General features: G+C 40.8%; 1 protein-coding gene across 1 annotated transcript; it reads left to right on the top strand.

The window, feature by feature from the left end:
* The first annotated feature begins 14,404 nt into the window (after positions 1-14,404).
* Positions 14,405-26,087, top strand: il17ra1a (interleukin 17 receptor A1a). Its single transcript, XM_069156409.1, has 11 exons — positions 14,405-14,603; positions 15,452-15,476; positions 16,370-16,516; positions 16,661-16,782; positions 18,863-18,989; positions 19,697-19,744; positions 19,836-19,975; positions 21,025-21,099; positions 21,244-21,313; positions 22,339-22,449; positions 22,613-26,087. Exons 1-11 carry the CDS (start codon positions 14,508-14,510, stop codon positions 24,067-24,069), a joined length of 2,418 nt encoding a protein of 805 aa, XP_069012510.1. The 5' UTR covers positions 14,405-14,507; the 3' UTR covers positions 24,070-26,087.
* The last annotated feature ends 58 nt before the right edge of the window (positions 26,088-26,145 follow it).

A 26,145-nucleotide genomic window follows, 5' to 3' on the forward strand; every position in this document is an offset into this window, starting at 1 on the left:
ATATGTGGTTGATAATGGTCTCATGAACCCACTCTGGGTTTAGTAGTTCTATACTACCTCATATGTTTAAGACAGATGTGTGATGATAACTGCTTATTAAGTAGTCTGATTGGTCCTTAGTAGGCTACATTTATAGGATGCAACATCATCAAATCCATCTGAAGGATTCTTCTGATAGCTGGAGTCCTTCAAAAGTCCACCAAGGACCAAATCCTTCTGTCAAAGAATTTGCAAGGATGCATCAGGATCCTTAAAGCTCCATAATTCCGTACGCACATTGAAAGGTGGGACTTTTTCAACGATGCACACCAAAAATATAATTATGTGATCACACAGCATTAGGTGGTGATGATGTCAGAATAAAATGTATATTGTTAAGTCTCATATCATTTAATATGTTACAAAGGGCAAACAGGAATACTTCTTCATCTTGTAGGTGTACATATGAGCCAGCTTTTCCTCCACAGCGTATCATATCTTCTGAGGTAACCAGTATCAAATTCACAATGTTTCAAATTAATGATGTCATATGAAGTGGATCCAGGTATGATAAAGTGGGTGCAGGTGAATAACGGCATGTTTCTGAGGCCTGCAGCCTCTCGAACATTTCTCTTTTAAAAAGCTGTAAATCCCGATGTTACATAATGTGCAGATAGGCTTCCATGTTTTTGTCAGCTGTAAAAGCACCAGCTCATTTGAGCTGCCAGGATCCACATTTCGCTTTATCAGCATAATTTGGCAAACATGTTGGATTGAGGAGAGGATTTTCATAAGGATTGGGTTCATCAGTTCTGTACCAGCTGCTGCAGGGAACAGACATTTCCATTCATGGTCTTTATTAATGTGAAAAGCACAGACGGAGTGTTAGTAGTGTCAGGGTGAATTGCAGCAATACTCCTTCGACATATGAATACAGCCAGCCTCAGAGGGTCAGGGTTGGGGTTAACAACTCTGACAAGTCATTCCTCTAACTATCATTACCATTTATTTATTTAATTTTTCACTAAACAGTTGTTGGTGGGGAGTGACAATAATTATTTGAACATTAAAACCTGTTAATTGCTATAGTTAAAGAAACAGGACCATGAGCATTTGCACACGTGTATTGCACAAATTCAAATGGATATGGGTCACAGAGGTCACCACCCTAAATCAAAATTGGATTTGTATCTTGTCCTATAGAAACTACTTAGTTGTTTCCCAATTTCATACTCTATTTAGAAAATAATGTGTTTCAATATCAGTCAGTAAATTGTTATGGCATCATGTCCTCTGCAGGTTGTAAAAATCCAGAAGATGAACTACATTGAAAACCAATAAAGCCAACCAACCTCAAGAGACAAAGGTAATAAATGATAGAAAGACAGAAGATTCATAATTGAGGTTCAGTTGTGTTCTGTAAAGCAGATCTTGTGAGGACCTGTTTAAGCAATCTGTAATCTCTAGTTACTCAGGACAAATATGTTGTAAAATATATACCTTGGAGGTAAAATATAGCTAATGTATTTGTTTTTCCATTGGCTGCCTGTTTGATGAAGCCCATCGTTTGGCTGCCGGACAGAACATCTAAGAAAACAATTACTCATTCTAAAGGCTCCTCATACCAGTCCAAAGACTTCAAAGCAACCTCAGCAAATACAGTCCACTGTCTGCTTGTTTGATTATACGAGATTGTGAGGAACCGTCAGTGATCTGATTGGACTTAGAGAGTATTCACATCCAGAATGGAGAATTCAGAAGAAAAGTTCATTTCTGTTCACTGGACTACATTACCCTTGACAACCCGTCCTGGCCTTTTCGCCTCGGCCGTCAAGCACATCGGCGCCCTCTTTCGTCCACTCCCGCCATCAAAATTCCTCATGGACGATGTAACCACTGCCTTACTGCCCAGTCATGTACTAAACAATGGCTGTGTCCACTGCCCACTGATGGTTAGTACTGTAACACTGCTGGAGCAGCCTCTTGCTCCTCTGTCCTGATCCTTCTAGACCTTTTTGCTGCGTTTGACACAATGAACCACCAAATCCTTATTTCCTCCCTTGAGGAGCTCAGTGTCTCAGGCTCTGCTCTCTCCCTTTTCTCATCCTACCTCAACGACCGCACTTACCGGGTAACTAGGAGAGGATCTGTGTCTGAACCTTGTCCTCTCACTACTGGTGTCCCTCAAGGCTCCGTCCTGGGTCCCCTCCTCTTCTCTCTGTACATCAACTCTCTCGGCTCTGTCATTCACTCACATGGCTTTTCCTACCATAGCTATGCTGATGACACCCAACTAATCCTCTCTTTTCCCCGATCTAAAACACAGGTAGCCATATGAATCTCTGCCTGCCTGACTAACATCTCTCAGTGGATGTCCTCACACCACCTGAAAATTAACCTCGACAAGAGTGAACTGCTCTTCCTTCCAGGGAAAGGCTCTCCCACCCACGACCTGACTATTACCTTGGACAACTCCGTGTTAGCCCCAACCCTGACTGCTAGGAACCTCGGCGTGACACTTGACAGTCAACTCTCCCTTACTGCCAACATCACTGCAACAACACCTTCCTGTAGATACATGCTGCACAACATCAGGAGAATACGTCCCCTTCTCACTCAGAAGGTGTTCTGGTCCAGATTCTGGTCCAGGCTCTGGTCATCTCATGCCTAGACTACTGTTACTCCCTCCTGGCAGGTCTACCTGCGAGTGCCATCCGACCTCTGCAGCTCATCCAGAATGCCGCAGCTCGACTGGTCTTTAACCTCCTAAATACACTCACACTACTCTGCTCCTCCGTTCCCTTCACTGGTTACCAGTAGCTGCCCACATCTGTTTCAAAACATTGCTACTTGCTGAGAACAGATCGGGTCCAGTCTACATCCAGGACATGGTCAAACCCTACATCCCAGCCCGCTCACTCCGCTCTGCATCTGCCAATCGGCTTGTCGCTCCCTCGCTGCGAGCTAAACACTCTGCAAAATCATGACTGTTTGCTGTCCTGGCTCCTAAATGGTGGAATGAGCTCCCCAATGACATCAGGACAGCAGAAAGTCTATACATCTTCCGCCGCAAACTAAAAACACACCTCTTCCGACTTTACCTTGAATAGGTAGCACTTTAGTAGTGCCTAACCCTCGTGTTGTCCTTGGATCAAAATGACCCGCAGCTGTGTTCAATCAAGTTCTATTTTATTTTCATATTTTTTTGGGATCATTGTTGACAAGGAGGCTGTGAGGGTTTCTTTAAAGAATGATGACCAATGATCCCAAAAAACATAAAAATATAGAAATAAAATAGAACTTGGTTGAACACAGCTGCGGGTCATTTTGACCCGAGGACAACACGAGGGTTAAAATGGCACTTACTTGTAGCACTTTGTAGTTTGGCTTTCTTGAAGAAATTGTATTTTCTTGATTCTTGTTGTTCTGGGTTTACCCTCACGGATTGAAATGCACTTATTGTAAGTCGCTTTGGATAAAAGTGTCAGCTAAATGTAATTTAATGTAATGTAATGATGGTGCACATCTTTAATTTTGCTAAGACACTTCCTTGATAGGCAAATGCGTATGGCTAGTGCTGCACTGTCGATAGCTTGGAGTGGGACAACGGCATCCCCTTAAGTCAAAGTCTGAACAGTCACATTGCAAATTGTTCCGTTCACATACTAACGATCAGACACCTACTAGAATGCATCCATATGGTGGAGTCTTCCATAGTTAAGTGCTGCAAGAGTAGATATTTTGGTGGAAAATGAGTTGAAATCTCCTACACACTGACACTGAACAAGTCTGAGATCTTACAGTTTAATATGGATCAAAGGATTTTTTTTTTTCTGTATCTACATTGACCACTCTGTGTTCTACTTAAAATTGCAGGGGAAAAAAAAAAAAAAAAATCCTTTCTTTAAGGCCTAATATTTCATGCATTGTTTTCAGATGGACCACCAAAACACTGATCAAGACTGAACTTACTGAATGAAACCATAATGATTTGTGGAAAGAAAAAAACTAAAAAACGTGACTTTCTATTTGATGAGAGTATACTAGTTGAATGGGCATCTGTGGCAGCCAGAGGCTTTTGGAGCCAAACCTAAAGTTGCCTTCAGTAGTTTTCCACTTTCAGGCACTTCTGCACTGGATCCTTTTTTCACACCTGGAATGTACAGACATTTTTATACACAGCCAGCACCCATACAACAACATTTCATAACTCTAACTACTTCTCTGCTCTGAGCCAGGCTAATAAAAGCAAGTGTGATTAGCTCTGACAGCAGGGAACTGATACGGTGAATGAATTGCTTTATTGCTGCCATGTATACCAGCTATTATACTGTACATCTTATCACACAATGTAAATAAGCAGCATCCTGACATAAATAAACTGAGTTGTGAAAAAGAGTTGTGCCTAAAACAGATGAGATTCAGTTTGGCAGGTTAATCTGTGTTCTGTTCAGTGTAAGAGACACTGTACAGTATACTCTCTGCTCTGAAATACCAAATAAGGGGCAAAATTGTATACTGCATCTCATCGCTTTTCAGAATATTTTTTTACAAGAACATGGCTTTAGCCTGCAATTTGGACATTATAGTTTTACAGTACAGTTTTTGTAATTTCCGAATGTTTTGGTAATTCTGCTGAATGTGTAACTATCTCTTAGAAACTACAACTAAGTATCAGTAAATAGGCTTAGAAGGAAACAAATTTAACCTGGATAAAACTACTACCATTATGAGAAAATGTTGTTAATTTACACATTTTACCTCGCAAATATTTTGATAATGAACATTGCGTTACCTAAACAACAACCTTAAAATGAAAACAAAACACAAACACATAAACCAGCATAAGATAAATTAGATTACAACTGATGTTTTAGTAAAACCATAACAAAGATTTATATGTAAAAAAAATTAATTATTCACAGATAGCGTAATTTGTATTTTTCAGGAACTAGTTGTTCCCTGAAAGATGGCTCCACATGTTGATCTGCAGTGGTTAAGGACTTCAAGAAGATGAGTTACAAAACAAGTCGAGTCCACAGTGACTGAAGACACAACATGTTTCCTTATATTTAAGTAAAACCCCAATCTTTCTGTAACCTTGACCAAAGTGCATTTGAGTGGGTAAAGCAGACTGATTAGTGTGAGAGTTCTGTATGACGGTCATACACTCCAGCCACCTCCTGCCAACCTCAGTGTAATTCTCATATGTTGTGCTTTATTTAATAATTCCACATCCATGCCACAACATCATGAGGAAAACAATTTAGTAATATATAGACATTGTTTCTAAGAAATAGGGTTGGAATGGGAGCACGTAGGCAGTGAAAAGTTATGAGTTTATAATTTTACCTATAGAGGATCTTTGGTTGTTGTTCCCTGTTAATAAATGATCAGCAAAATGTTTCAAGGGGGATGATGTATTATCTTTTAAGCTGGCCTTCTGAACTATGTTCTGAAGTTATAATAATAACCCCAATACATGGTTAATAATATTTTAAGACACATTTTAATAACTGCCATTTATTGATCTATCATTTATAGGAGAAGGAGAGCTATTTTCATCAAAGTGCTGTTGAAGTGCTACTGTTTATTGTCAGAACCCCACTGTCTAATGGGGGTCTAGTGGGGTTCTGACAATAAACAGTAGTTTTTTAATTGTTGTGATTGTTCACAAGAACAATGGACTCAAATGCACAGGAAGATCGAAGTAATTAAAGAGGTTTTATTTAACTAAGCAGGAGTTAAAATATAACAAAAGTAAAGCAAATCCAAACTGGGCTGAATCCCGAAAACAAAGTCCAAAAAAACAAACTGACAGGTTGGCAAAGGGTTAGGGTTAGATAACACGAACAGAGTTTCAAGAAGACACAAAAATCAAAGCACAAAGACGGGCTAAACATGGACGACTAGCTCAACACAAGGATCCCCAAACATGACAACAGAGAAGGATGAACTGACAACGAGGGAAGGAGAGCAGGAGGTATGTGAGCAGAGGAGTCTGACGGTGAAGTGGAAGCAGATGAGCAGCGAGGTGAGGAAGCAGTAAGGAAGAGACGATACAGTCGAAGAGAGCGACATCAAGTGTTGCGTTCGAATAGTCAGTTTTGGTCAGGGAGGTTCTTAACTGACTGAAATGACCTGGAAGTAGCAGCTGTTCAAATTCTCCAAATGTACAGACAGAAGCAATGACGCTTCCATCTGTATCTCCTTTAGCATAGAATACTCCAGATCATCCTGAATGAAAGGAGAGAAAATAAGTCTGTACCACAAACTTGGCCTTTTAGGAATAATGATGTGTACAGTAGCAGATCTGTAGGCTGAACATGTGATACCTCTACAGCATGTAAATAAGATGGCACCGTGCTAGTGGCAGCCTGTTACAGCAGCTCCCCTGAGTGTGTTTTTGTTTTAAGTACCTTTTTTTTTTTCTCCTCTCTTTGGAGTTTTTTTTTTTTTTTCCTTTCACGTGTGTTAAGTGACGGTCAGACAATGGACCGTAACTTTTCCACTTTTCTGGTGGCTCTTCTTTTACTTTTTTTCCCTCTTCATAACGGAGTGCCACGCACAGTGGACTGGGGCCATTGTTTACTCTCGTGATCAGCTGAGTAGGCCTCGACTGCTGCTGCCCGGAGCGAGGCCTGAAATCCCGGACGAACTTCAGAGAAGACGTCGGGGTTGCAGAGCTGGAGCTAAACTGAAGGTGAAGAGGAGGAAATATAAACCATCGGTACCGGCGATTTTAATGGGGAACGTGAGGTCCTTGGCCAATAAGACTGATGAGCTTGGCGCGCTGGTAAAGACCCAGAGAGAGTACCGGGAGTGCAGCATCATGTGTTTCACCGAGACATGGCTGCACTCACATTTCCCGGACCACAATGCGGCCGTACCCGGCTTCAGGACCGTTCGGGCGGACAGGGATGTTGTGCAGAGCGGCAAGAAAGGTGGTGGGATTGCAAAGTATGTGAACGAGAGGTGGTGCAATCCCGACCGCGTGTGTGTGAAGGAATGTTTCTGTAGCCATTGAACTTCTAGCCATGGGGATGCGCCCGTATTATTTGCCGAGGGAGTTCTCGTCTGCCATTGTTATCGCTGTGTACGTTCCTCCATCAGCTGACGCTGAGGCAGCAGTGGACACCATCCACTCCACTGTGGCTAAACTTCGGACTAAGCATCCTGGTGCATTTTTGGCAGTTACTGGAGACTTTAACCACACCAGTCTGGATAAAGTACTGCCAACTTTGCACCAGTATGTTAACTGCCCCGCCCGGAACAATAAAACCCTGGACCTACTGTATGCCCTTCCCCCCTTGGTAGGTCTGATCACAACCTGGTCCTGCTGACACCAAAGTATGTTCCACTTGTGCAGAGGCAGCCTGTAACCACCAGGACTGTGAAGAAGTGGACACAGGAGGCTAAAGACTGCTTTGAGTCCACAGACTGGGATGTGCTGTGTGGACCACATGGGGAGGACATCAACAGCATGACGGACTGTATCACAGAATACATCAAATTCTGTGAACACTCCACCGTACCATCCCGGACTGTACACTGCTTCCCCAACAACAAGCCGTGGATCACCAGTGACCTGAAGGTGCTTCTTAATCAGAAGAAAGCAGCTTTCAGGTCTGGGGACAGGGAGGAGCTCAGGAGAGTTCAGCACGACCTGAAGGAAAAGCTCAGGGAGTGCAAGGACTCCTACAGGAGGAAGCTGGAGGCAAAACTCCAGCAGAACAACGTGAGGGAGGTGTGGACCGGTATGAAGGAGATTACTGGCTTCAAGGGGAGAGAGAGACAACCAGGGGGAACCTGGAGAGGAACAACCAGGGGGCTCCCTGGAAAGGGCCAATGAGCTAAACTGTTTCTTCACCGCCCTCATCTGTCTCCTCCACACACCACACCTCCCAAACACCTCTGCTGCCTTCCCCCCTCCCCCCTCTGTCCCCACTGGTGAGCTGAATGGACAGAGTCCTCAACTCCATAGGGCTCTTCCACCATCGATGCCATGACCCCCCTCCCCCGCCTCTGTGACGACTGGCCAGGTTAGGAGACAGCTGGAGAGACTCCACCAGCACAAGGCTGCAGGACCTGACGGCATCAGTCCCGGGGTCCTGAAGACCTGCGCCGTCCAGCTGGCTGAGGTCCTACAACACCTCTTCAATCTGAGCCTGAAGCAGGAGGAAGTCCCGGTGCTGTGGAAGACGTCGTACCTGGTTCCTGTACCAAAGAAGACGACTCCATCTGGCCTCAATGACTACTGACCGGTTGCCCTCACATCTCATGTGATGAAGGTGCTGGAGAGGCTGGTCTTGGCCCACCTCAGACCGCTGGTGAAATCTTCACTTGACCCTCTGCAATTTGCGTACCAGCCTTATGTGGGAGTGGACGATGCCATCATCTACCTGCTGCAATGAGCTCAGTCTCACCTGGACGGAACCGGTGACTCTGTGAGAATCACTTTCTTTGATTTCTCCAGTGCATTTAACACCATCCAACCACTGCTACTGAGTGAGAAGCTGCGGGTGGTGGCACGTCCACCATCTCCTGGATCACTGACTACCTGACAGGCAGACCACAGCTTGTCCATCTGGGCAGTGTGCTGTCTGATGCGGTGGTCAGTGGTACTGGAGCTCCACAGGGAACTGTTCTGTCTCCCTTCCTGTTCACCTTACACACCACTGACTTCCAGTACAACTCAGAGTCAAGACATCTGCAGAAGTTCTCTGATGACTCTGCGGTGGTTGGGTGTATAAGGGATGGACGGGAGGAGGAGTACAGGGAGTAAAGTAGTGGAGGACTTTGTGGAGTAGGCTGTTAGAAATCAGCTATTTCTGAACGTGGCCAAGACCAGAGAGATGGTGGTCGATTTCAGGAGGAAGACGACGGGTCCACAACCACTGAGAGTTCTGGGAGAGGAGGTGGACATGGTTGAGGAGTACAAGTACCTGGGTGTCTCCATCGACAACAGACTGAACTGGAAGACCAACATCAACGCTGTCTACAAGAAGTGGATGAGTCGACTCTTTTTCTTGAGGAAACTTTGATCCTTCAATGAGTGCAGCAAGATGTTGGAGATGTTCTACCAGTCTGTTGTGGCCAGTGCATTGTACTTCGCTGGGGTCTGCTGGGGGAGCAGCATTGGAGCCGGCGACACCAACAGACTTAACAAACTGGTTAAGGAGGCCGGCTCCATCATTGGCTGCAATCTGGACAGCCTGGAAAAGGTGGTGGATAGGAGGACGCTGAGGAAACTATTATCCATATTGGATAATCCTGACCCCCCTCTCCACCACCTGCTGCAGGGATAGCGGAGCACTTTCTCCAAAAGACTCCTTCAGCTCCGCTGTCAAAAGGACAGATACAGGAGATAATTCCTGCCCACTGCAATAAGACTGTACAATAACTCACCTCTGGCAAAATCCATCACACAACAATAACACTGTTGTCTCTTTTTTCTTTTCTTTTTTAATATTCAAGAAAGAAAAATATTTTTTCTTTTTTTAAAAAAAAACTTTGCACTATTGTTTAGTTAGTTTTAATTTAATTTAATTATTCTATTTTATTTAATTATATTTATTGTATATACTGTGCATTTTTATGTTTAATATTTTTTACTGTTATTTTATTGCTTTCCTGCTGCTGTAGTGAAAAAATTTCCCCTTGGGGATTAATAAAGTATCTATCTATCTATCTATCTATCTATCTATCTATCTATCTATCTATCTATCTATCTATCTATCTATCTATCTATCTATCTATCTATCTATCTATCTATGTGTAACGTGGTTTAAAATGCTTCCACTTGCCATTGTAATATAGGTGTATACATTAGTGCTCTTTTAGTCGAAAAAAACATTTGTGGTTGCCTTAAGGGAAAGACCCACCTTAAATTCTTTCCAGTCTGACAGCAGTCAGCCATGTTAGAACCACAAACATTATTAATTTGTGTTCATAATTGTATTATTATATCAGTGCATATGTACCTACATGAGTTTAGACATGGACAAAGACTTGGGCAACTATAGTTCTGTATCCTTCTTATGTCTGTTCTACGAACAAGGACATGTAGGCTGTCTTTTTAGTTAAGCTTTGCAACCACCAAGTTGGGTGTGTGGTACCATGAGTGTTTCTATATTTCTAGGATCATTCATTTCTGAAGATACCTGTTCCCGAACAGTCCAGTGACTGCACTACCTGCCCATCATCCCAATAAACCGAATCAACTGGGAATCCTGGTCTGTCGTGCCTTCATTCAACAAAACAAAATCACATGTGTTACACATGAATTCAACAACTGTTTTCAGTCCAAAATATCACATCACTAATAATATCATATCGCTGTCATATCACAGCAAGGACACTCAAGCCTTCTGGTTAAATCTGAAGCAGGTGATGCAGATTAGTCCTTCGAATGGAATACTGAACTGGATGTGCTCAAACAGTTTCAACCAGACTGCAGCATTCAGTTTCTTTTGTACATGTGATGTGTTTGCATATTAAATGGTGTCTGCTAATTGTTTATTAATGCATTATTTACATGCCATACATAATCAGCAAATTGTATGTGCATTACAAAAAAAAAAAAACATTTTTGCTCAATGTTTTCCCAAAACAATGTCTTCACAAAGATTCATTGCAGATGGGAACACAATAACCAAGACACAAATGTTTGGATCCAATCTGAACACAAATGAATGGTGGCAATATGTGACAATTCCTCATTCAGCATTTCCAGTCCGCAGCTACACATCTGGACCGTGGTGAAGGGTTCTGTCGGAAAGTCGGAGCAAATCAGCAGCTCCCATGTCTTCCAGTGTATTGACCGTCTACATTCTCACCTCTCCTGTAAAGATGCCTCATCTTCTCTTTGGTGGGTCTAATTTCTGCTTGTGCTGCTCAGACATCAGCACACACCTGGACTCAGTGAGGGCAGCCCTCATCAAACACAGCAGCCGTCTGCAGTGCAGGCCCCCATGTAGAGGTCCCACTCACTCACTGGCTGTTGGTTGGCTTTGACCACAGCTGCCATGGTACAGTGCTTTCTCTGCAGGTTGGAGGTGCGCAAAATCTGATGTGGCAGATTAGGCTGTCAGATTAGGCTGTTATACCTGACGTACCGGATGTTGTCGAAAGCATTTTATTACTCACAAAAAAAACTCGATGAATGTTTAGCCTTCTTAGATAATGTACATTTTTTTACCTGACAGCCTAATCTGCCACATCAGATTTTGCGCACCTCCAAGGATATAGGATGAGATATGACAGACTACCTTCTACTTGGTTTGGAGATGGCCACAGGCAGTAAGAGTAATTCAAAGAGAATACTAAAGGATAATTCCAATTTATTACTTGTATCTTATTTTAAAATGTCTTAATTAACTTTAAAACTTCAAATGTTCATTAGTTATGATAACACTGTACTCTCCTGAGTTCTGAGCGCAAAATAACATTATTGAAAAGAGATCTGATGGGTCAAGAAATGTGAGCAGTCAGACAATCAGACACAAACCAACAACTTATATTCATATTCATAACAACGTTTACTACATAACTAGAGTCAGTACAGTAGGTCAAAGCTGAAGCAAACAGGTTTGGCTATGGGGTGTGGTGCTGCTGCAACATGCTGTATAAATGGCATGAAAACCTTCAAGGGATTAGAGAGACAGAAGGTTTTACAAAAAATATGAATACTAATAAAACCTGCAGCCTCAATATAAGCTGAGGTTAACCTGACTCTCAGGCTCACCTGACTGGAACCCACCACCTGCTCAGGTAGAACGAGACCAACGCAAACCATTCAAAGAATACACCAAAACCAAAAGACATATTTAGCTGATATATTGCTGACATCTGTTGTACCTATTCACCTATGAACACACATTTATGGCTATAATTTTGAGACAATGTAATTTACTGTTGAGCCTTATCCAGAAAATGCGAGTTGTGCAAGATGTAACACGGAATGTATTCGCATCATAATGCAACAAGCCGGACCGCATTGGGAGTCGGTGAGGCTCACACTGTAATCTGTTGAAAGGTAACCTGACTCAATCCTCAACCAGCCTGACAAAAGCCAAAGGCTTGGAGGTAGAAAAAAAAAAAATAACTAGAGCGCAGGGTACATGCCATATTTTTTGAAAAGACAACAAAAACTAATTTCAATACCACGTAGAACTGGAAAGACCCATCTATCAGCTAAATTTAATGGGAATGGAAAAGTCCTCACTGATATGAACAAATTAGAATCTATCAGAAAAATATGATTTAAAGCAGCCTACTGTGTCTCCTTTGACCTACATTACATGTTCCAGTCTCTGTGATAAAATCTTACAATCACTGGTAGCAAATGAAGCACTAAGATCTGTCAGGACATGAATAAGGATGCCTCCACTGTCTGAGAAGATCTTTGGTAGCTTTTACAAGTGTTGTTCCTGTGCACTTGAAATCCTGATTAAAAAACATTCTAAAATTGATTTGTGACAGCTTTTTAAGGGATTCTAGAATTAAAGGGGGGTTAAAACACCTCAAGCAAGGGTGGCTTTTTAAGTAGAGGTTTAATTAGAGTGACCTGTGTTACTAGCCTGTTGATAAAGATAGACTGATCCTAACTAATATGGGAAAATGTCCTTGAGCAGTCATGTTGGGATGGGGACTAAAATACAAGTTGATGGGTGAGATGAGGCATTTGTGGAAGTTAGCTCAGAGACCCTCACTGGTGAGAAGTAGCTTCATATAAATGTTACAGAGGTTTCAGCTCTGACCGTTGTGGGAAAGATGTGTTAAATCTTTTTCCTAATAGTTACAATTGTATTTGTCAAGCAACTTGTGGAGTCATTACTTTTCAGAGCTAAAGGAATACAAGGTTCAACAGAGCTGCCGTGACTCTTTGCCAGTCTGGCTACAATAATAAAAAGAAACCCGAGGTGTTCTTGTTTTCCTCTGTTTCCTGGTTGCATTTGGTTCACAACGCTGCAGCAGGGCTCCTGACAGATATAAGGTTGTATGTGAACACATTTCATTATCATCAACAATAAAACCACCTGGGTTTGTTGATAACACACTCAAAAAAATGATAGGAAGTATGTTTTTAATATATGGCTTTAAATGTTATATGTAATAGTGTCAGAAAATTGAGCCTTTCATTTTATTAGGTAAGACCGTCTTTGCAGACACCAGTGTTCCCATCTACTGCTCACCAAAATCTGTTTCCTGATCACTCATATTGGCCATCGCAGGTACACGCACATCACTTATAACTGTCACACTTCAGTGCATTTACTGTTATTCCCCACAGCTACTGCTAAAATGCTAACACTAATATTGTTATTAATCTCCATTCTGTTGTGGCTAATTTTGGCATGTGCATCCCCTCTTTAGTGTCGGCCACAAGCTGGTTAATATCTTGTATAACGGTGATGTATTCTAGTAGCTCCGTTGTACACAAACAAAAAGAACCCATGATGTTCGTAAACCTGAGTGGAAATACAAGAAGGTAAAACTTAGCCTAAATTTTAATCTGGGAACATTGAGATATTAATGAAACATGTAGGCGTCTTTAAATAATGTATCAACTGTCGTTTGATCTTTTTGTGCCATCTGGTGGTGAGTATGCCACAGTGCAGTTATGCAACAACAAAAATCAATGTGGAAAACCCCTTTTACTTCCTTCACTGATCAGTTGATACATTTGACTTTTGGTTTCTGCATGACATAATAAACAATCAATCACGTACAAGAGGGGACCGATGAACAAGTTCTTTTCAATTCACCTTCATCGGTGATTTTCACAGGCTGCTGTATGATATTAATGTCCTTTCTCTCATCACGATGGAGATAAACTCAAGATAAATGTGTTCCTTTGACGCCGTGTGAGTGCAGTAAGATGCTCCTGAGAACAAGGAAGAGAAGGAAATATTCATGGTTTGATTCAAAGTCAATAGGAAAGGAAACAACTTCCTGGTAGATAGTGTTTCAAAAGGGTACAGCACCACTGTCAGCACCTGGAGCGAATTAACCGGTTAGTATCTGAATGGATAAGTGGAGCTGAAAAACTGGACTGAATCATGAGACCTGTTTGGACATGTACAGTATTTGCAGCATCGATGTCCGGAGCAGATTCAGCATTATGGCTTCACTATTTCTTACACTGGCCATAGAAAAGAAAAATGACCTCAAATCTTACTGTAAACACTGTTCTAGAAAATCATAGTGGTCCTTTCATCACATGTGCCACCATTCTGATGGAAAAAAAAAGTTGTTTCAAGTTTAAGACTAAACATGTATGTAATTATCAGAGTCAAGAGATTAGTGTTCTAAATTCCCAAGCGACTTGAAGGCAGCATGAGGTAATTTACTGTAAACGGAAAAGAGTCGGAAGTTTCTTATTTACCTCCACGAGCGTCAAGTCGACGCTCACGGTGTTTGGTTCAGGCAGTTTGGAAGTTTGTTTGAAATGGCAGAACTGGCCGTGAGACACTAAAAGGAAGTTTTATTATTATTATTATTATTATTATTATTATTATTTGAAAATGAACCTTAATCGAGCGGTGTTGGTGTTAATGTGTGTGTCGCTGACGTCCACGGTGAGGATTTTATCATGGCCTCCTCTCAAATGCTCTAGACAGGTGAGTGAAGGTATTTCAGGATTATTTCAGCTTCTCTGCAGACCCCAGAGAGGCCAACAAACTTTAGTTCAGCACAAGTACTTTTTTTTTTTTGTACAGAAAAGAGCGTCCAAAACCTTTTGGACATGGCACACTTTCACTAAAAGTTAATTAATCACTATGTGGTTTGTTTGTTTTTTTAAAAGGGAAATTTATAATTTGTCATGTTATATCTAATAACAAAACTGTTTCTTATCATCTAATTTTTTTTAAATAAATATCTTTTACGGTTCTATAGATAGATGATATCTATAATACATCTTCAGTTAGAGGCCAGACTGAAGCATTCCTCTCAGCCATACACACTTTGTTGTCCACCCAATACACCTGCTTCACATGCTTTATACACCTTTTATTCATACAATACAGCCTACAGTGTGTTCCATTATAAATTCATGCAAAATAAATGTAGAACCATTTATAATTCAATAGTTTCATAATGACTTAATTTCATCTAGACTTTGACTGAATCTTTCATGTTTCATATTTTATGAGTTATGATTTTATTGTTTTGTATGATACCAATAAATATGTCATCATATCATGTAATTATCCTAATAAAGTGTAACATGGTGGTGATGGGGCTAAATCATGGCAGTGTCTTTTTGGGGCCCACCACGGAGGCATTTTGTGTAATTGGTAAAAAATGTATAACTGCCCATCCATCCATCCATTATCTATACCCGCTTTATCCTGAACAGGGTCACAGGGGAGCTGGAGGGGCAGCTAGTTTATAACTGTAAGACGGAAAATAGACGAACACAATTCTGCTTTTTAATGTTTTCTTTTCCCATTTCTTCCTGCCACAGGATTTGAATTGTACAGTCAATCAAAGTGAGTGAATTTCTCTCTTCTGAATTCTTGTTGCTGTCATTTCCTAAGTTAAAGAGTGTTGTTCAGTTCTCTGTAACCAGACACACCTGTATACAGGTTTGACTAATATTCTCAAAAATGTTTACATTTTTCTTCAAAAAAAGGAAAAAAAAGAAAAGTTCAAGGTGACAAACTTTTAAAATTCATACTTTTACAGCAATCAATAGCTCAAGATTACAATTTACATAATTACAAATTGGTTTTCAAGTAAGCCTGCACTATGCATTATTTCTTTTTTTTCCGAATTCATTTACTGTTAAACCTGTTAACAGTAACAGTTCAGGACACGAGCAGTTCGCAGTGTTTTATTTTGAATCTGAGAGAAGAGCATCTGACTCCTTTGAGACTTATCATGTAACTTTTCAAATGAGAAGAAAGAAGAGTTTCTGGTGAATTTTAACTGTGCATGTTAGGAAGTATATGTACATATGTAACTAACTTTCCAATGCCTGCTTTGATGAGTCAGTAGAACCAGTGGTTCAAAGTTCTAAAACTGGTAACTAAACAATGAAAACTTTAAATGTAATTAAAACTCACTTAAGGAAAAAAACATTTTATATAACTTATTATGAGATTTTACAGCACAAAAGATAAAGTAAACAGAGTAATTCTCAGGCTATGACAGTGAAAACAAGAGAAGAGTTTGATTTAGTGGCTCAAATACTTTTAAATGCTGTTTATCTGCAGGCCCGTGATCCTGATGAAGGCCACACACCAGAAAACCTTTGCATTTAAATACAAAAAATACATTTGCAATTAAAAAGAAAAAAAAAAAAGCTGTAACTGCATGATTTATAGAATGTACATGGAAAAGCTGTCTACCATTCAGTGTGTGTGTGTGTGTGTGTGTGAAGGTAATTGTATGGACGAAAATTGGCGGGATGTTAATGACTACACCCCCAGCGGTCCAGTGGAGCTGCAGGTGTCAGTGGACACCAGAGAGGATGAGACAGGACGCCTGCAACCTGTACTGAGCGCCAGCTGGAAAATACAGGATGACGGTGAGTCAGTCAGCTGTCCGACGACTAACATCCATTTTAATGTACAGTCTACGTAAGAAACATTGGATTCTCCTTCAGTACAAGTGATGGAGCCTGGAAGGTGCAATCAGACAGGGATGTGACCTCTCCTGTGTTCGTTCTCAGGCAGCATCGGTTACCTGAAGGCCACGGAGCTTCATGTTCTGGTGAAGTCCACCAATCAGAACCTGTGTGTTCGCTATTCTTTCAAAGAGAAACTCCCAATGAGAACTCCATCTGGGGAAAAGGTAGGTGGTTCAGTCACTTCAGATTTTTGAAGAGATTTATGTTCACATAACAGCCATATTTCCATATTTTTGAACATACTGGCAACATATCATTCAAATTTGTATTTTACATGGTCTTGATACAGCACTATTGTCTTTGCAAACTGCAACACTAATAGATTGTTAGATTTAGATTTAGACTTTATTAATCCAACAGTAGGGAAATTTAGTCATCACAAAAGCATCGAAAAACAAAAAGGTGCACAATATAAAAAAAAAATGTACATATACATATAAGGTATAAGAAATCAGAAATACAAAATAATTATTTGAGAAAAAAAATAAGAGCAATGAATAAATACACACACATACAGACTATATACACAATAACAAATAAAATAAAAATAAATAAATATAGCTCAGACGATGAATGGAAAAAGTGTCAGGAGCTATGAAATTAAATGAACGGTATATCGTTATTTTGGGGGTGTTATGCAGTTCGGTGGTAATGACACCCGATAACAGCAATCTGAGGTCACTAAAATTAAATGTGGAATTGGTGTGTAACTTTGTCTAAACAATGTGGGACTCTGTAGTTTTCCAATCTGACCAGTGATTGCATGTTTAGTCACAATATCATTTAACCGCTGGCTGCTCAGGTGGTGTCCAGCAAACATTGTGGGCTTCTTAGATAATTGTAAATGTATCTACAATTACACAAATGCATACTGCACAGCACGCATTTCTTGTGTGGCCAAACTGTTTTGAAAAGTGTCAAATAAAGCACTTTAATATAAGATTTAACTCGGAAAATCCTGTTCCACTGGAGGGCTTTTAGTTTGAAAAGTTGCTGCGTTCAGTTTTTCTGCCATGTTACTTTGATCTCTCGCTCTCTCAGTGACAGACACTAGCTTTATAGCTCCGCCCCGCTGTTGCAGTCCAGCCGAGAATATTAAATTTATGTTATTTGCCTAATTCATGAGCACCCGCTTCTTTCCAGCTCAGTGTGAGAGTCTCTGCTGAATTTTGAAGGCGCTTCGCAGGTTGCAGTTTCTGTCCTCTGATCTCTGTGTGTCTCACTCGGTGTCTGTGGAACAGGTGGAGGGAGGATTGTCCATGCGTGATCTGTATCGATCGTGTTCATACTGTTTTTTCTCTTGGACAATAAATAATAAATAATTAAGAAATAGGGAATGGATTGTCAAATATACTTTTCATGTTTCATGACTCTCAGATTTGGATAAATATGAGAACAGGAGGGTGAACGTGAGCAGTGGTTGCTCACATTCACCCTCCTGTTCTCATATTTATCTAAATAAATTCTAATTACATGCACATCACATTTTAAGCGTCAAATCCGCTGCTCATATCATCACTCCTGTACCGACAAGTGGTTTGTTTATGCTCCGGACACTATTTGAACAAAGTTATGAGTGAGTTTTATTTTATGAAACAATGTAGTTTTTTGTGTTTGTGCTATTATTTCTTGTTGCAATAAATGTTGCGGCCGCAAGGAATTGTGGGATGGCGTTATCTCCTATCCTTTATAAAGGATGGTCCGCTGTATCCTATGCGAAAGGAGATAGGAGAGGAATTATTGAAGTTCCTTTCCTAAACATTTGAAGAATTCGAACAGCTCTTAATATGGCTGACACTTATTTACTTCCGGGTCTCGTCGCTCACTTAGGAACCTTCCTAAAAAATTTTACTATTCAAACACACCCATAGTTCAACGCCACTTGCAGGAAGTAGGATAGAGGACCGTCCATTTTCAAAATAAAATACCCTGTGGCACTCCGGTTGTATACGTTACACCACTACAGCAGTGTCTGCCTTTTTTTGGCAGGAGAAGAAATAAGTTTTCCTGGATGTTAAATAAATTTAAAATAAATGCATCACACACATAGACCACATGCCCTGTGGACTCCCCGGATAAGAAGACTGAACTGAACCTGACTACATCTAAAGTTGGATGGTTGATGCCGCTCCGCAACCGACCACGTTTTCCCAGAAAGTTTTCCTATTGTTTATGAAGCCTGCATCCTTGGCTGGAGAACACCTCCAAGTTTCATTCCCTGACAATCATGTTTTGTGTTTTCAGTGGTCATTCACAACTAACATGCTGGTGTTGGACCCTGGTCAGAGATACCATGTCTCTGTCCTCAACATCCCCAAACCAGAGCTCGGCCATAGCAGCTACGATGTCAGTACTGATGTCGTTGTCCCTGGTGAGTTGAAGTTAGTGCCAGCATTTGGTTCTTGCTCTTGATTAAGAAAATGAAACTATTGTCTCTGTGGTTTGTTTATGCTGTGGACAATATTTGAACAAAGTTCAAAGTACAAAGTAAGTTTGGTTTTATGAAATAATGTAGTTTTTTGTGTTTGTGCTATTCTTTCTTGTTCTACTTTCTTTTGTGTTGTTTTTTTTTTAACTCATGTAATCAATCTTTCCTCTTTATGTCTGTTTCTGTGTGGAGCCTAAATAGAACCGTAAATACTGTGAATACAATATACAGGATTAATTACCGTTTATACACGGATCAAGCCATAACATTACATAATAACACTATACTAGGTTATACTGATAATATTTTGTCAAGTCAATAGGTAGGACAAAATCAAATTGAATAACTGAACATTGTAATCTTTATGAAAGGAGGATTTATTGCCTGGCTGTTGTATTATTCTTTCAGCTCCACCTGTCAGTGGCTTTAATGTTATGGCTGATCAGTGTGTACTGAAATTTCAACCATTGTGGTAACTTTGGAAATTGATTTGTAAGATGGTGAATGGAGCTCAGACAATCTCTGTACTCAAAACAACTGTTTTAAAATTTTAAAAAATAAATAGGGAGACTTTGTGTTTGTATTTTATCTTTACGTTGCTGAAGTTTTAGTCCTCTTGACATGAAATTGTCTGATTCTGATTAACTCAGACTGTCAGGATCCCAAGATGAGGGAGACACAGTTTTGCATAGAAAGAGGTGAGCCACAGATATATATTCTAAAGTCCAGCAATAAGAGTGAGTAAATCATACAGATTACTTCTAACACTGTCTCGTGACTGCGCTGTAGGAAGTCTGTGGCAACCGAACATCAGTCTGGTTCAGATCCCTGCATCTCTGGTTGTCAGCTTCAGCCCTGACAGACTCTGCGAGGAGTACATGGTTATTGTCAGCTGCTCCACTAACCAACATGGAGAGCGTACATACAAGGTAAGGTCACATGGTGCTGGGCATTCAAATGCTTCTGTAATTGCAAGACATCCTTCTGCCTGTGCGGTAGGATGTCGGCATGAATGATGAATGCTTTTTCCTTTTCAGCGGTGTGATGCAGAACATTTCTCTAGCTGCTCGTTACAACATCCTGCGTTTTGTACCTTAACCTACTTTTTACCCCAGTTTTTTTTCTTTTTTTTTCTTCTCATTACAGGAAACTCGCCTTGCCTCGCTCTGCAGTATTTTCCTTCTTATTGTAGAAAAGACTGCCCATTCTTTTTGTAAATCACTTAAACATTAAGGAATTTCAATTCAATTTGATTTTATTTACGTCACGTCAAATCACAACACAAGTTATTTCAGGGCACTTTTTACAACATTATACAGTTTACAACACCTCTTCCAGAGGTGGTCTAAGTTGGGTTGGAGTCTTAACATTTGTGCAAAAACTGCTGACTAATCGCTCTGAGTTTGTTTCCAAGTGTGAAAAGAACCCCTAAATTATTTGAAAAGTCAGAACCACAGTGACCAGACTTGTTTCCCACTGAGTCATGGTGCTAAACTCCTCTTCAAAACACAGACTTTGTTCACATAGGGCTCCTAGACGTAGTGTACCTGAGCGTCTAGTGCCCAAATATTAGAATGTGTCACTGTGGTCATTTTGAAATCTGTAGTTTGTGGTGCTCTTGAATTATATATTGTCTTTCTGATGCATTACATAGCCTACCCTTAAATTAAGGGTTGTTACATTATACTAAAGGCATACGTAATAAAGTGACACACTGCAGGGACGATGAGCAGCAGGTTGTGTCAGATGTGCACATGCGAGGTGTACAGCTGCCACAGCGAAACACTTGAAAGCATCATCTTGACTGACCCCTATTTTCTGATTTTATTTTTAAAACAGAAATGTGTTCACGTTTAAATGCACCAGAATAATGTTGAAAAATGTAAACATTTAAATTTATATTGGTATTTGATGTTGTCACAGCAGTACAATTCAGTCTTACAGTTCAGTACTCTAAAACTGTGCACCTGTTCTCCAGGACCGCCAGGAGACACTGAATGTATCATTCAGCCTTGATAAATGGAAAAGATCCTGCTGCCAGTTTGATGTTGAGGTAGAACTTTTTAAATCTCTTCTGCTGAGTGATGTTAGTACAACGTATAATTTTTTTTGCTGTTTTTCTTTAGTTGACAATACCTCTGAATTCTCCACGATTTGGCCTACATGCGAGAGGTAACATGAGTTTTTTTCACTGCAGATAAAACCTCTTTTCCCACAATGCGGCCAGGACTGCACCCGTCGAAAGAGAACACATGATATCTGTCCTGGTATGTTGGCAGATATGGAGTATGAATATCATGCAGCCCTGTGCTCTGTCCCCACATTATGATGCTCTTGTCCTCAGACAGAAATGAGGATGTATCTAGTTGGTGATCAGTTATTACACTTGTAATTGTATCTATGAGCTCAGCACACTGCAACTTATGAAAACTCAACTTAATTTATACGTTCATACAAACATGCAGCCCAAAGTGTTTTACAGAGCAAAATAACAGCACATACAAAAACAAAACAAAATGAAAACATACAAATTTAAATAAAAGTATAAAAAAATTTAAAAAAAAATAAAAAAATTTGAAAAGTATAAAAACATAAACATTTGAATAAAGGTATTAAAAAAAGAAAAACATAAAAAATATACACAAAAACATAAACACAAAGTTTTTAGCAAGACCTAGAAATTACAATATCAAAACAATCAAATGTTCAAAATAAAAAAGTTACAGTAAATTAAATAAATAAAAAAAAACATTTAAAAAAAACAACAGGACTTGAAATCGGACAATAAATGACGAGGCACCTCAAATAAAAGCAAAGCTTAAAACATACGTGTTGAGGTTTCTTCTAGAGAGATGGAGTCTCTCAGATACTCAGCCAGACGAGGGCCCCAGTGGCTAAAGTTGGGCCCCCCGCGGGTTTCTGTTGAAGTCTTTGCGATTAAGATGCCAGCTGCAGAAGATGGAAGGGATCTGCCAGGCACAGGTTTAAAAATCATGTCTGAGAGGTGGGCTGGTGCCGGGCCATCAGAGAGATTAGAGAATCTCAAAGTCAGTTCTTAGAATGACAGGCAACCAATGCAATACTTTAAAGACTTTACTCTCTTTTCAGTCAGAACTCAGGCACCTGCATTCTGAACAATCTGTAACTGGCCAATAATTTGTTTTTTGGTAGACCAAACATGAAAACATATCGATGGTCAAACAGAGAAATGGTCCAACCTTAGCTTTGATGACTACTTTTATCTGAACAAGCAGCAGTACTGCTTATCAATAAATTGTGTTGTTTCCCACAGACAAGCCAACAGATGCCCCAGATGTTTCTCCTTACCCCTTAGCTGCCCTGGGAGTGGTGTTTACGTGTGTGGTGATGGCAGTTGTTATGTTTGTCCTCTGCAGGAAGACAGGTTGGTTACGTACAAATATAATTTTCACTTCGATCTCTATTAAAATTGAATTTCAAAATTCATCAGATTTGATTGGAAAAGTGATTTTTGTTGATTTGTGGTTTTGACATTATGGCTTGGAATTTGCTAATGGACTTATATTGTTGCTCCCTTCCACTTCCAGGCAAACCTGATGTTATTCCAGAACATGAGAGAGATGTGAAGCCGCGGCCGCAGCCGCTTCCACAGCCTCCCAAAGTGCTGGTCATCTACTCCCAGGACCACCACTTGTACAGGGACATAGTGCTGAAGCTCTGCACCTTCCTTCAGGCCAAGTGTGGCACCAAGGTGCTGGTAGACCTGTTGGACTCCACCACCGTCGGCATGGTCGGTCGCCTCCGCTGGCTTGAAGGGCAACGACAGCAGCTGAAAAACCCTTCTGACAAAATCCTGGTGTTGTGCTCGCGAGGCGTCCAAGCAAAGTGGAGGGCCATGTGCGGTCAGGGGCGGGTGACACTGAGGGAAGACATCTTCTCCCCCACAGATGACATGCTCACGCCCTTTCTCAACCTCTTCCTTCCAGACATGCACCAGGCTGGTATGCTGGGCAAATACATGGTAGCTTACTTTGATGACATCAGCAGTGAACGAGACGTGCCATCGGTTTTTGATATTGCAATCAAATACAGCCTGATGAAGCACTTTGAAGAACTGTTCTTCCGCATTTTAGACATTGAGAAGTATCAGCCAGATCAGGTCTGCCATATTGAGGGAATTGGTGGGGAAGAATATTTCCACTGTCCCTCAGGTAGAGCCCTGAAGAATGCCATTGAAACCTTCCAGGCTTTCCAGTTTGAAAATCCTGATTGGTTTGAGAAGGAGTGTGTCATCAGCGAGGAGGAGGTCAGGACAGAAGCCAATGTGCTCATTGATCAGATGCAGATCCCTCCTGTCTTAGAGTGTGTACCTCTGATCAGAGAAGGGCTTCCTGTCTACATTCATGAGGTAGAAATCAATGAAAATGGAAACAGTGTTCACATTCTTACACCTGAACTGAACCGAGAACACCTGCTGCCATCATTGGCAGAACTTACACCAATAGTGAATCCCGTATGGAAACATCATTATCCACCCAGCCTGGAGGACGTGTTGACAGATCACCTGTATCCTCACAGCCCCGGTCCACAGCCCGTCTACATAGCTGAACCTATTTTGAACAAACCACCACTAAGACAGAACTGGCTGTCCCTCGAGGAAGAACCCTCTGGTCAAAGTCCCACTGAGGACGATGAAGAGAACTCCCTTCTGCCTACGAGCCAACCGTCTGCCCAGTCGGACCAGAGAAGCTCAGTCCTACAGAACTTTCTGGATCCACAATCCTTATGTGCAAACATACAGAGCGAGTTTTTCCCTTCATCTGAAATCAGCCGATCGCAGCCTGTAGAAATAGAGGAAGATACGGATCTGGAGCCGAGTGGAAAAGGTCCAAGCAGTGGATCTGATCAAGGCTACATCTCCAAAATATCCTCCCAGCATGAGCCCCCTTTCAAAAAGGATACCCTGGTGACTTTGGCGAGGCTGCAGGAGGAGCTTTTTCAGGACAATATCAGATTCTCTGATGGAGGTCCTGAATGGAACTGAAATGAGCTCTCAGTCCTTCTTTCACTTTAACTGACATTACAAATCTGATCATTAAGTGCCTGAAAGGAGGAGCCTGCAAGAGCCTCAAATGCTGCATGAAGAATTAAACAGCAATTATGTCGATAATGTGTTCAACATAACCCAAATATAGCTAATACAAGTTTTGGGTATGAGTCACTGGTTTATGGTAAATTATATGATGTGTGCGCTTAAAGACAGAATGATCACACCTTCCTACAGAAAAGATGTAAACGCGGTAATTGGTGCTGTTGTTCAATTTTTTCAAGTTGATAAGATTTCAATTTGGAATACATTTTTAGGTCAGAAAATTCCTGAACTTCTTCACAAGACATATTCGGCTTCTTGGATGGAATCATTGAAAGGAGTTTTGTTGGAACCAGCACCCAGTGGTCATGAGGCAAATTGCAGTTGGATGAAATTCTGTTTTGGGTTAGTCATTTAGAGAGGAGGTTGCACGACAAGCAAAGCGGCAGTCGCCCAGGAGCTCTCGATCCTCAAAAGGCGGCCAATTTACAGTTTGGTAAAAAAAAAAAAAAAAACAGCCCAAACTGAAGCTTTAAGGCAATGTCTTTTTTCTCAAGTTAAAATGTAGTTTTAACTAGTTTTTGCTGAGTTGTGCTAAAACATACATGTGTAGTGGAGACGCCCAAACATTCCTTCCTCCAGGTCCAGCAGCCATCCACCCTCTCGACAACCCTTTAGCCACAGACGCGCGGCTGTCCGACCTCTCTCTGCCTGACAATGTGGACCTGGGACAAACCAGGAAAACCCTTCGTCTAAATCATTGTAATCATTTTTATCTACTTTTAGAAACTCCAGCTGTCAAAGGGAGAATCTACATATCTGACTGGATTAACCAAAGTCACCAGATTCAAGGATGGATGATCCCCCCCCCCACCCTCCCACCCTCCTCTGTCAATACAACCACATGAGCTTAAAACCCTTTTCAGACCAGTTCTCGTCACATCTATGAATTCCGAAATTTGACAATTTCCAGGAGCTGACCCACCATGAAGCGCTTTCTCCCTGCTGCCCCGTGACCACCCAACCATCTGGTTCTGAGATGGTTACCAAAAAGCCCCGTGACTGTGTATAACAAAAGAATGAACTATTGTAAAGCTCAACAGCGTATTTATCATATTTCATGTGTTACAATCTTTTCGTGTGTCTGTCGGTAAACTGGAGATGTTAACAAGATTTCGGTGTCCTCCCAATACCCAGGATACCCCCCCACCCTCCTCCCCCTCTGTTCATCATCTGGTTTAACAGTCGTCTATTAAGTTTAACAGACTCTTGTATCAAATGTAATCTGTACTATAGTTGAAGTCGTGTTTGGTGGAATGAAATAAGGGATTCTCTTGATACTACATTCTCAACCTGAGCAAATCTAACATGACTTCCTCAGAGAATGACCCACCCCCCTCCCCCTCTTAAAAACTCACAGACCCTTTTCAGTGAGTAGTAAGTTTGTCTTTTTCTTTTACTCACAGTCTTGTCCCAATTTTTTGTCTTTTTTTTTGTTGTTTCAGTTTTTGTTACCGTTATCGTTCTTTTTGTTGATGTATTTAAAACATTTTAAGCAGCATACTTAAACAACTCTGTAATTCTCAAACCTCATACTCTTTTGCATTAGCAGTTTAAAGCCAAGGAAGAACAAGTGCCGTCAGTTAATTGCGTAAATTAAGCATTCTGCAAGATTAATTTTTCTCCGGTTTTGTAGTTTCATGGTGAATTAATTTTGTAACGCTCTTCAATATTCCCTTTCATTACACTGCCAAATTAGCTCATCAAAGTTCATTTCTGATGTATTTGTTATATAAATGTATTTATCATGTTTATGTAATATTCCCATATTCCCACTAATTATACAATTCTGTCAAAGTACTCAATAAATGCCCTCAATTCAACATAAATGTTGTCACAGTAATGATGTTCTGATAGGTGGAAGGGTTATGTTTGACTGATTTTGTTTAATTAAATTACTTTTAATAATTTGTCCAAACGGACTGGTGGATTTATTATTATTGAGTGTAAAATAGATTAATCATGAATAAA

Source organism: Embiotoca jacksoni, unplaced genomic scaffold (genome assembly GCF_022577435.1).
Source record: "Embiotoca jacksoni isolate LCO1_2020_lvr unplaced genomic scaffold, fEmbJac1.0.p SCAF_21, whole genome shotgun sequence".
NCBI classification, from domain to species: Eukaryota; Metazoa; Chordata; class Actinopteri; family Embiotocidae; genus Embiotoca; species Embiotoca jacksoni.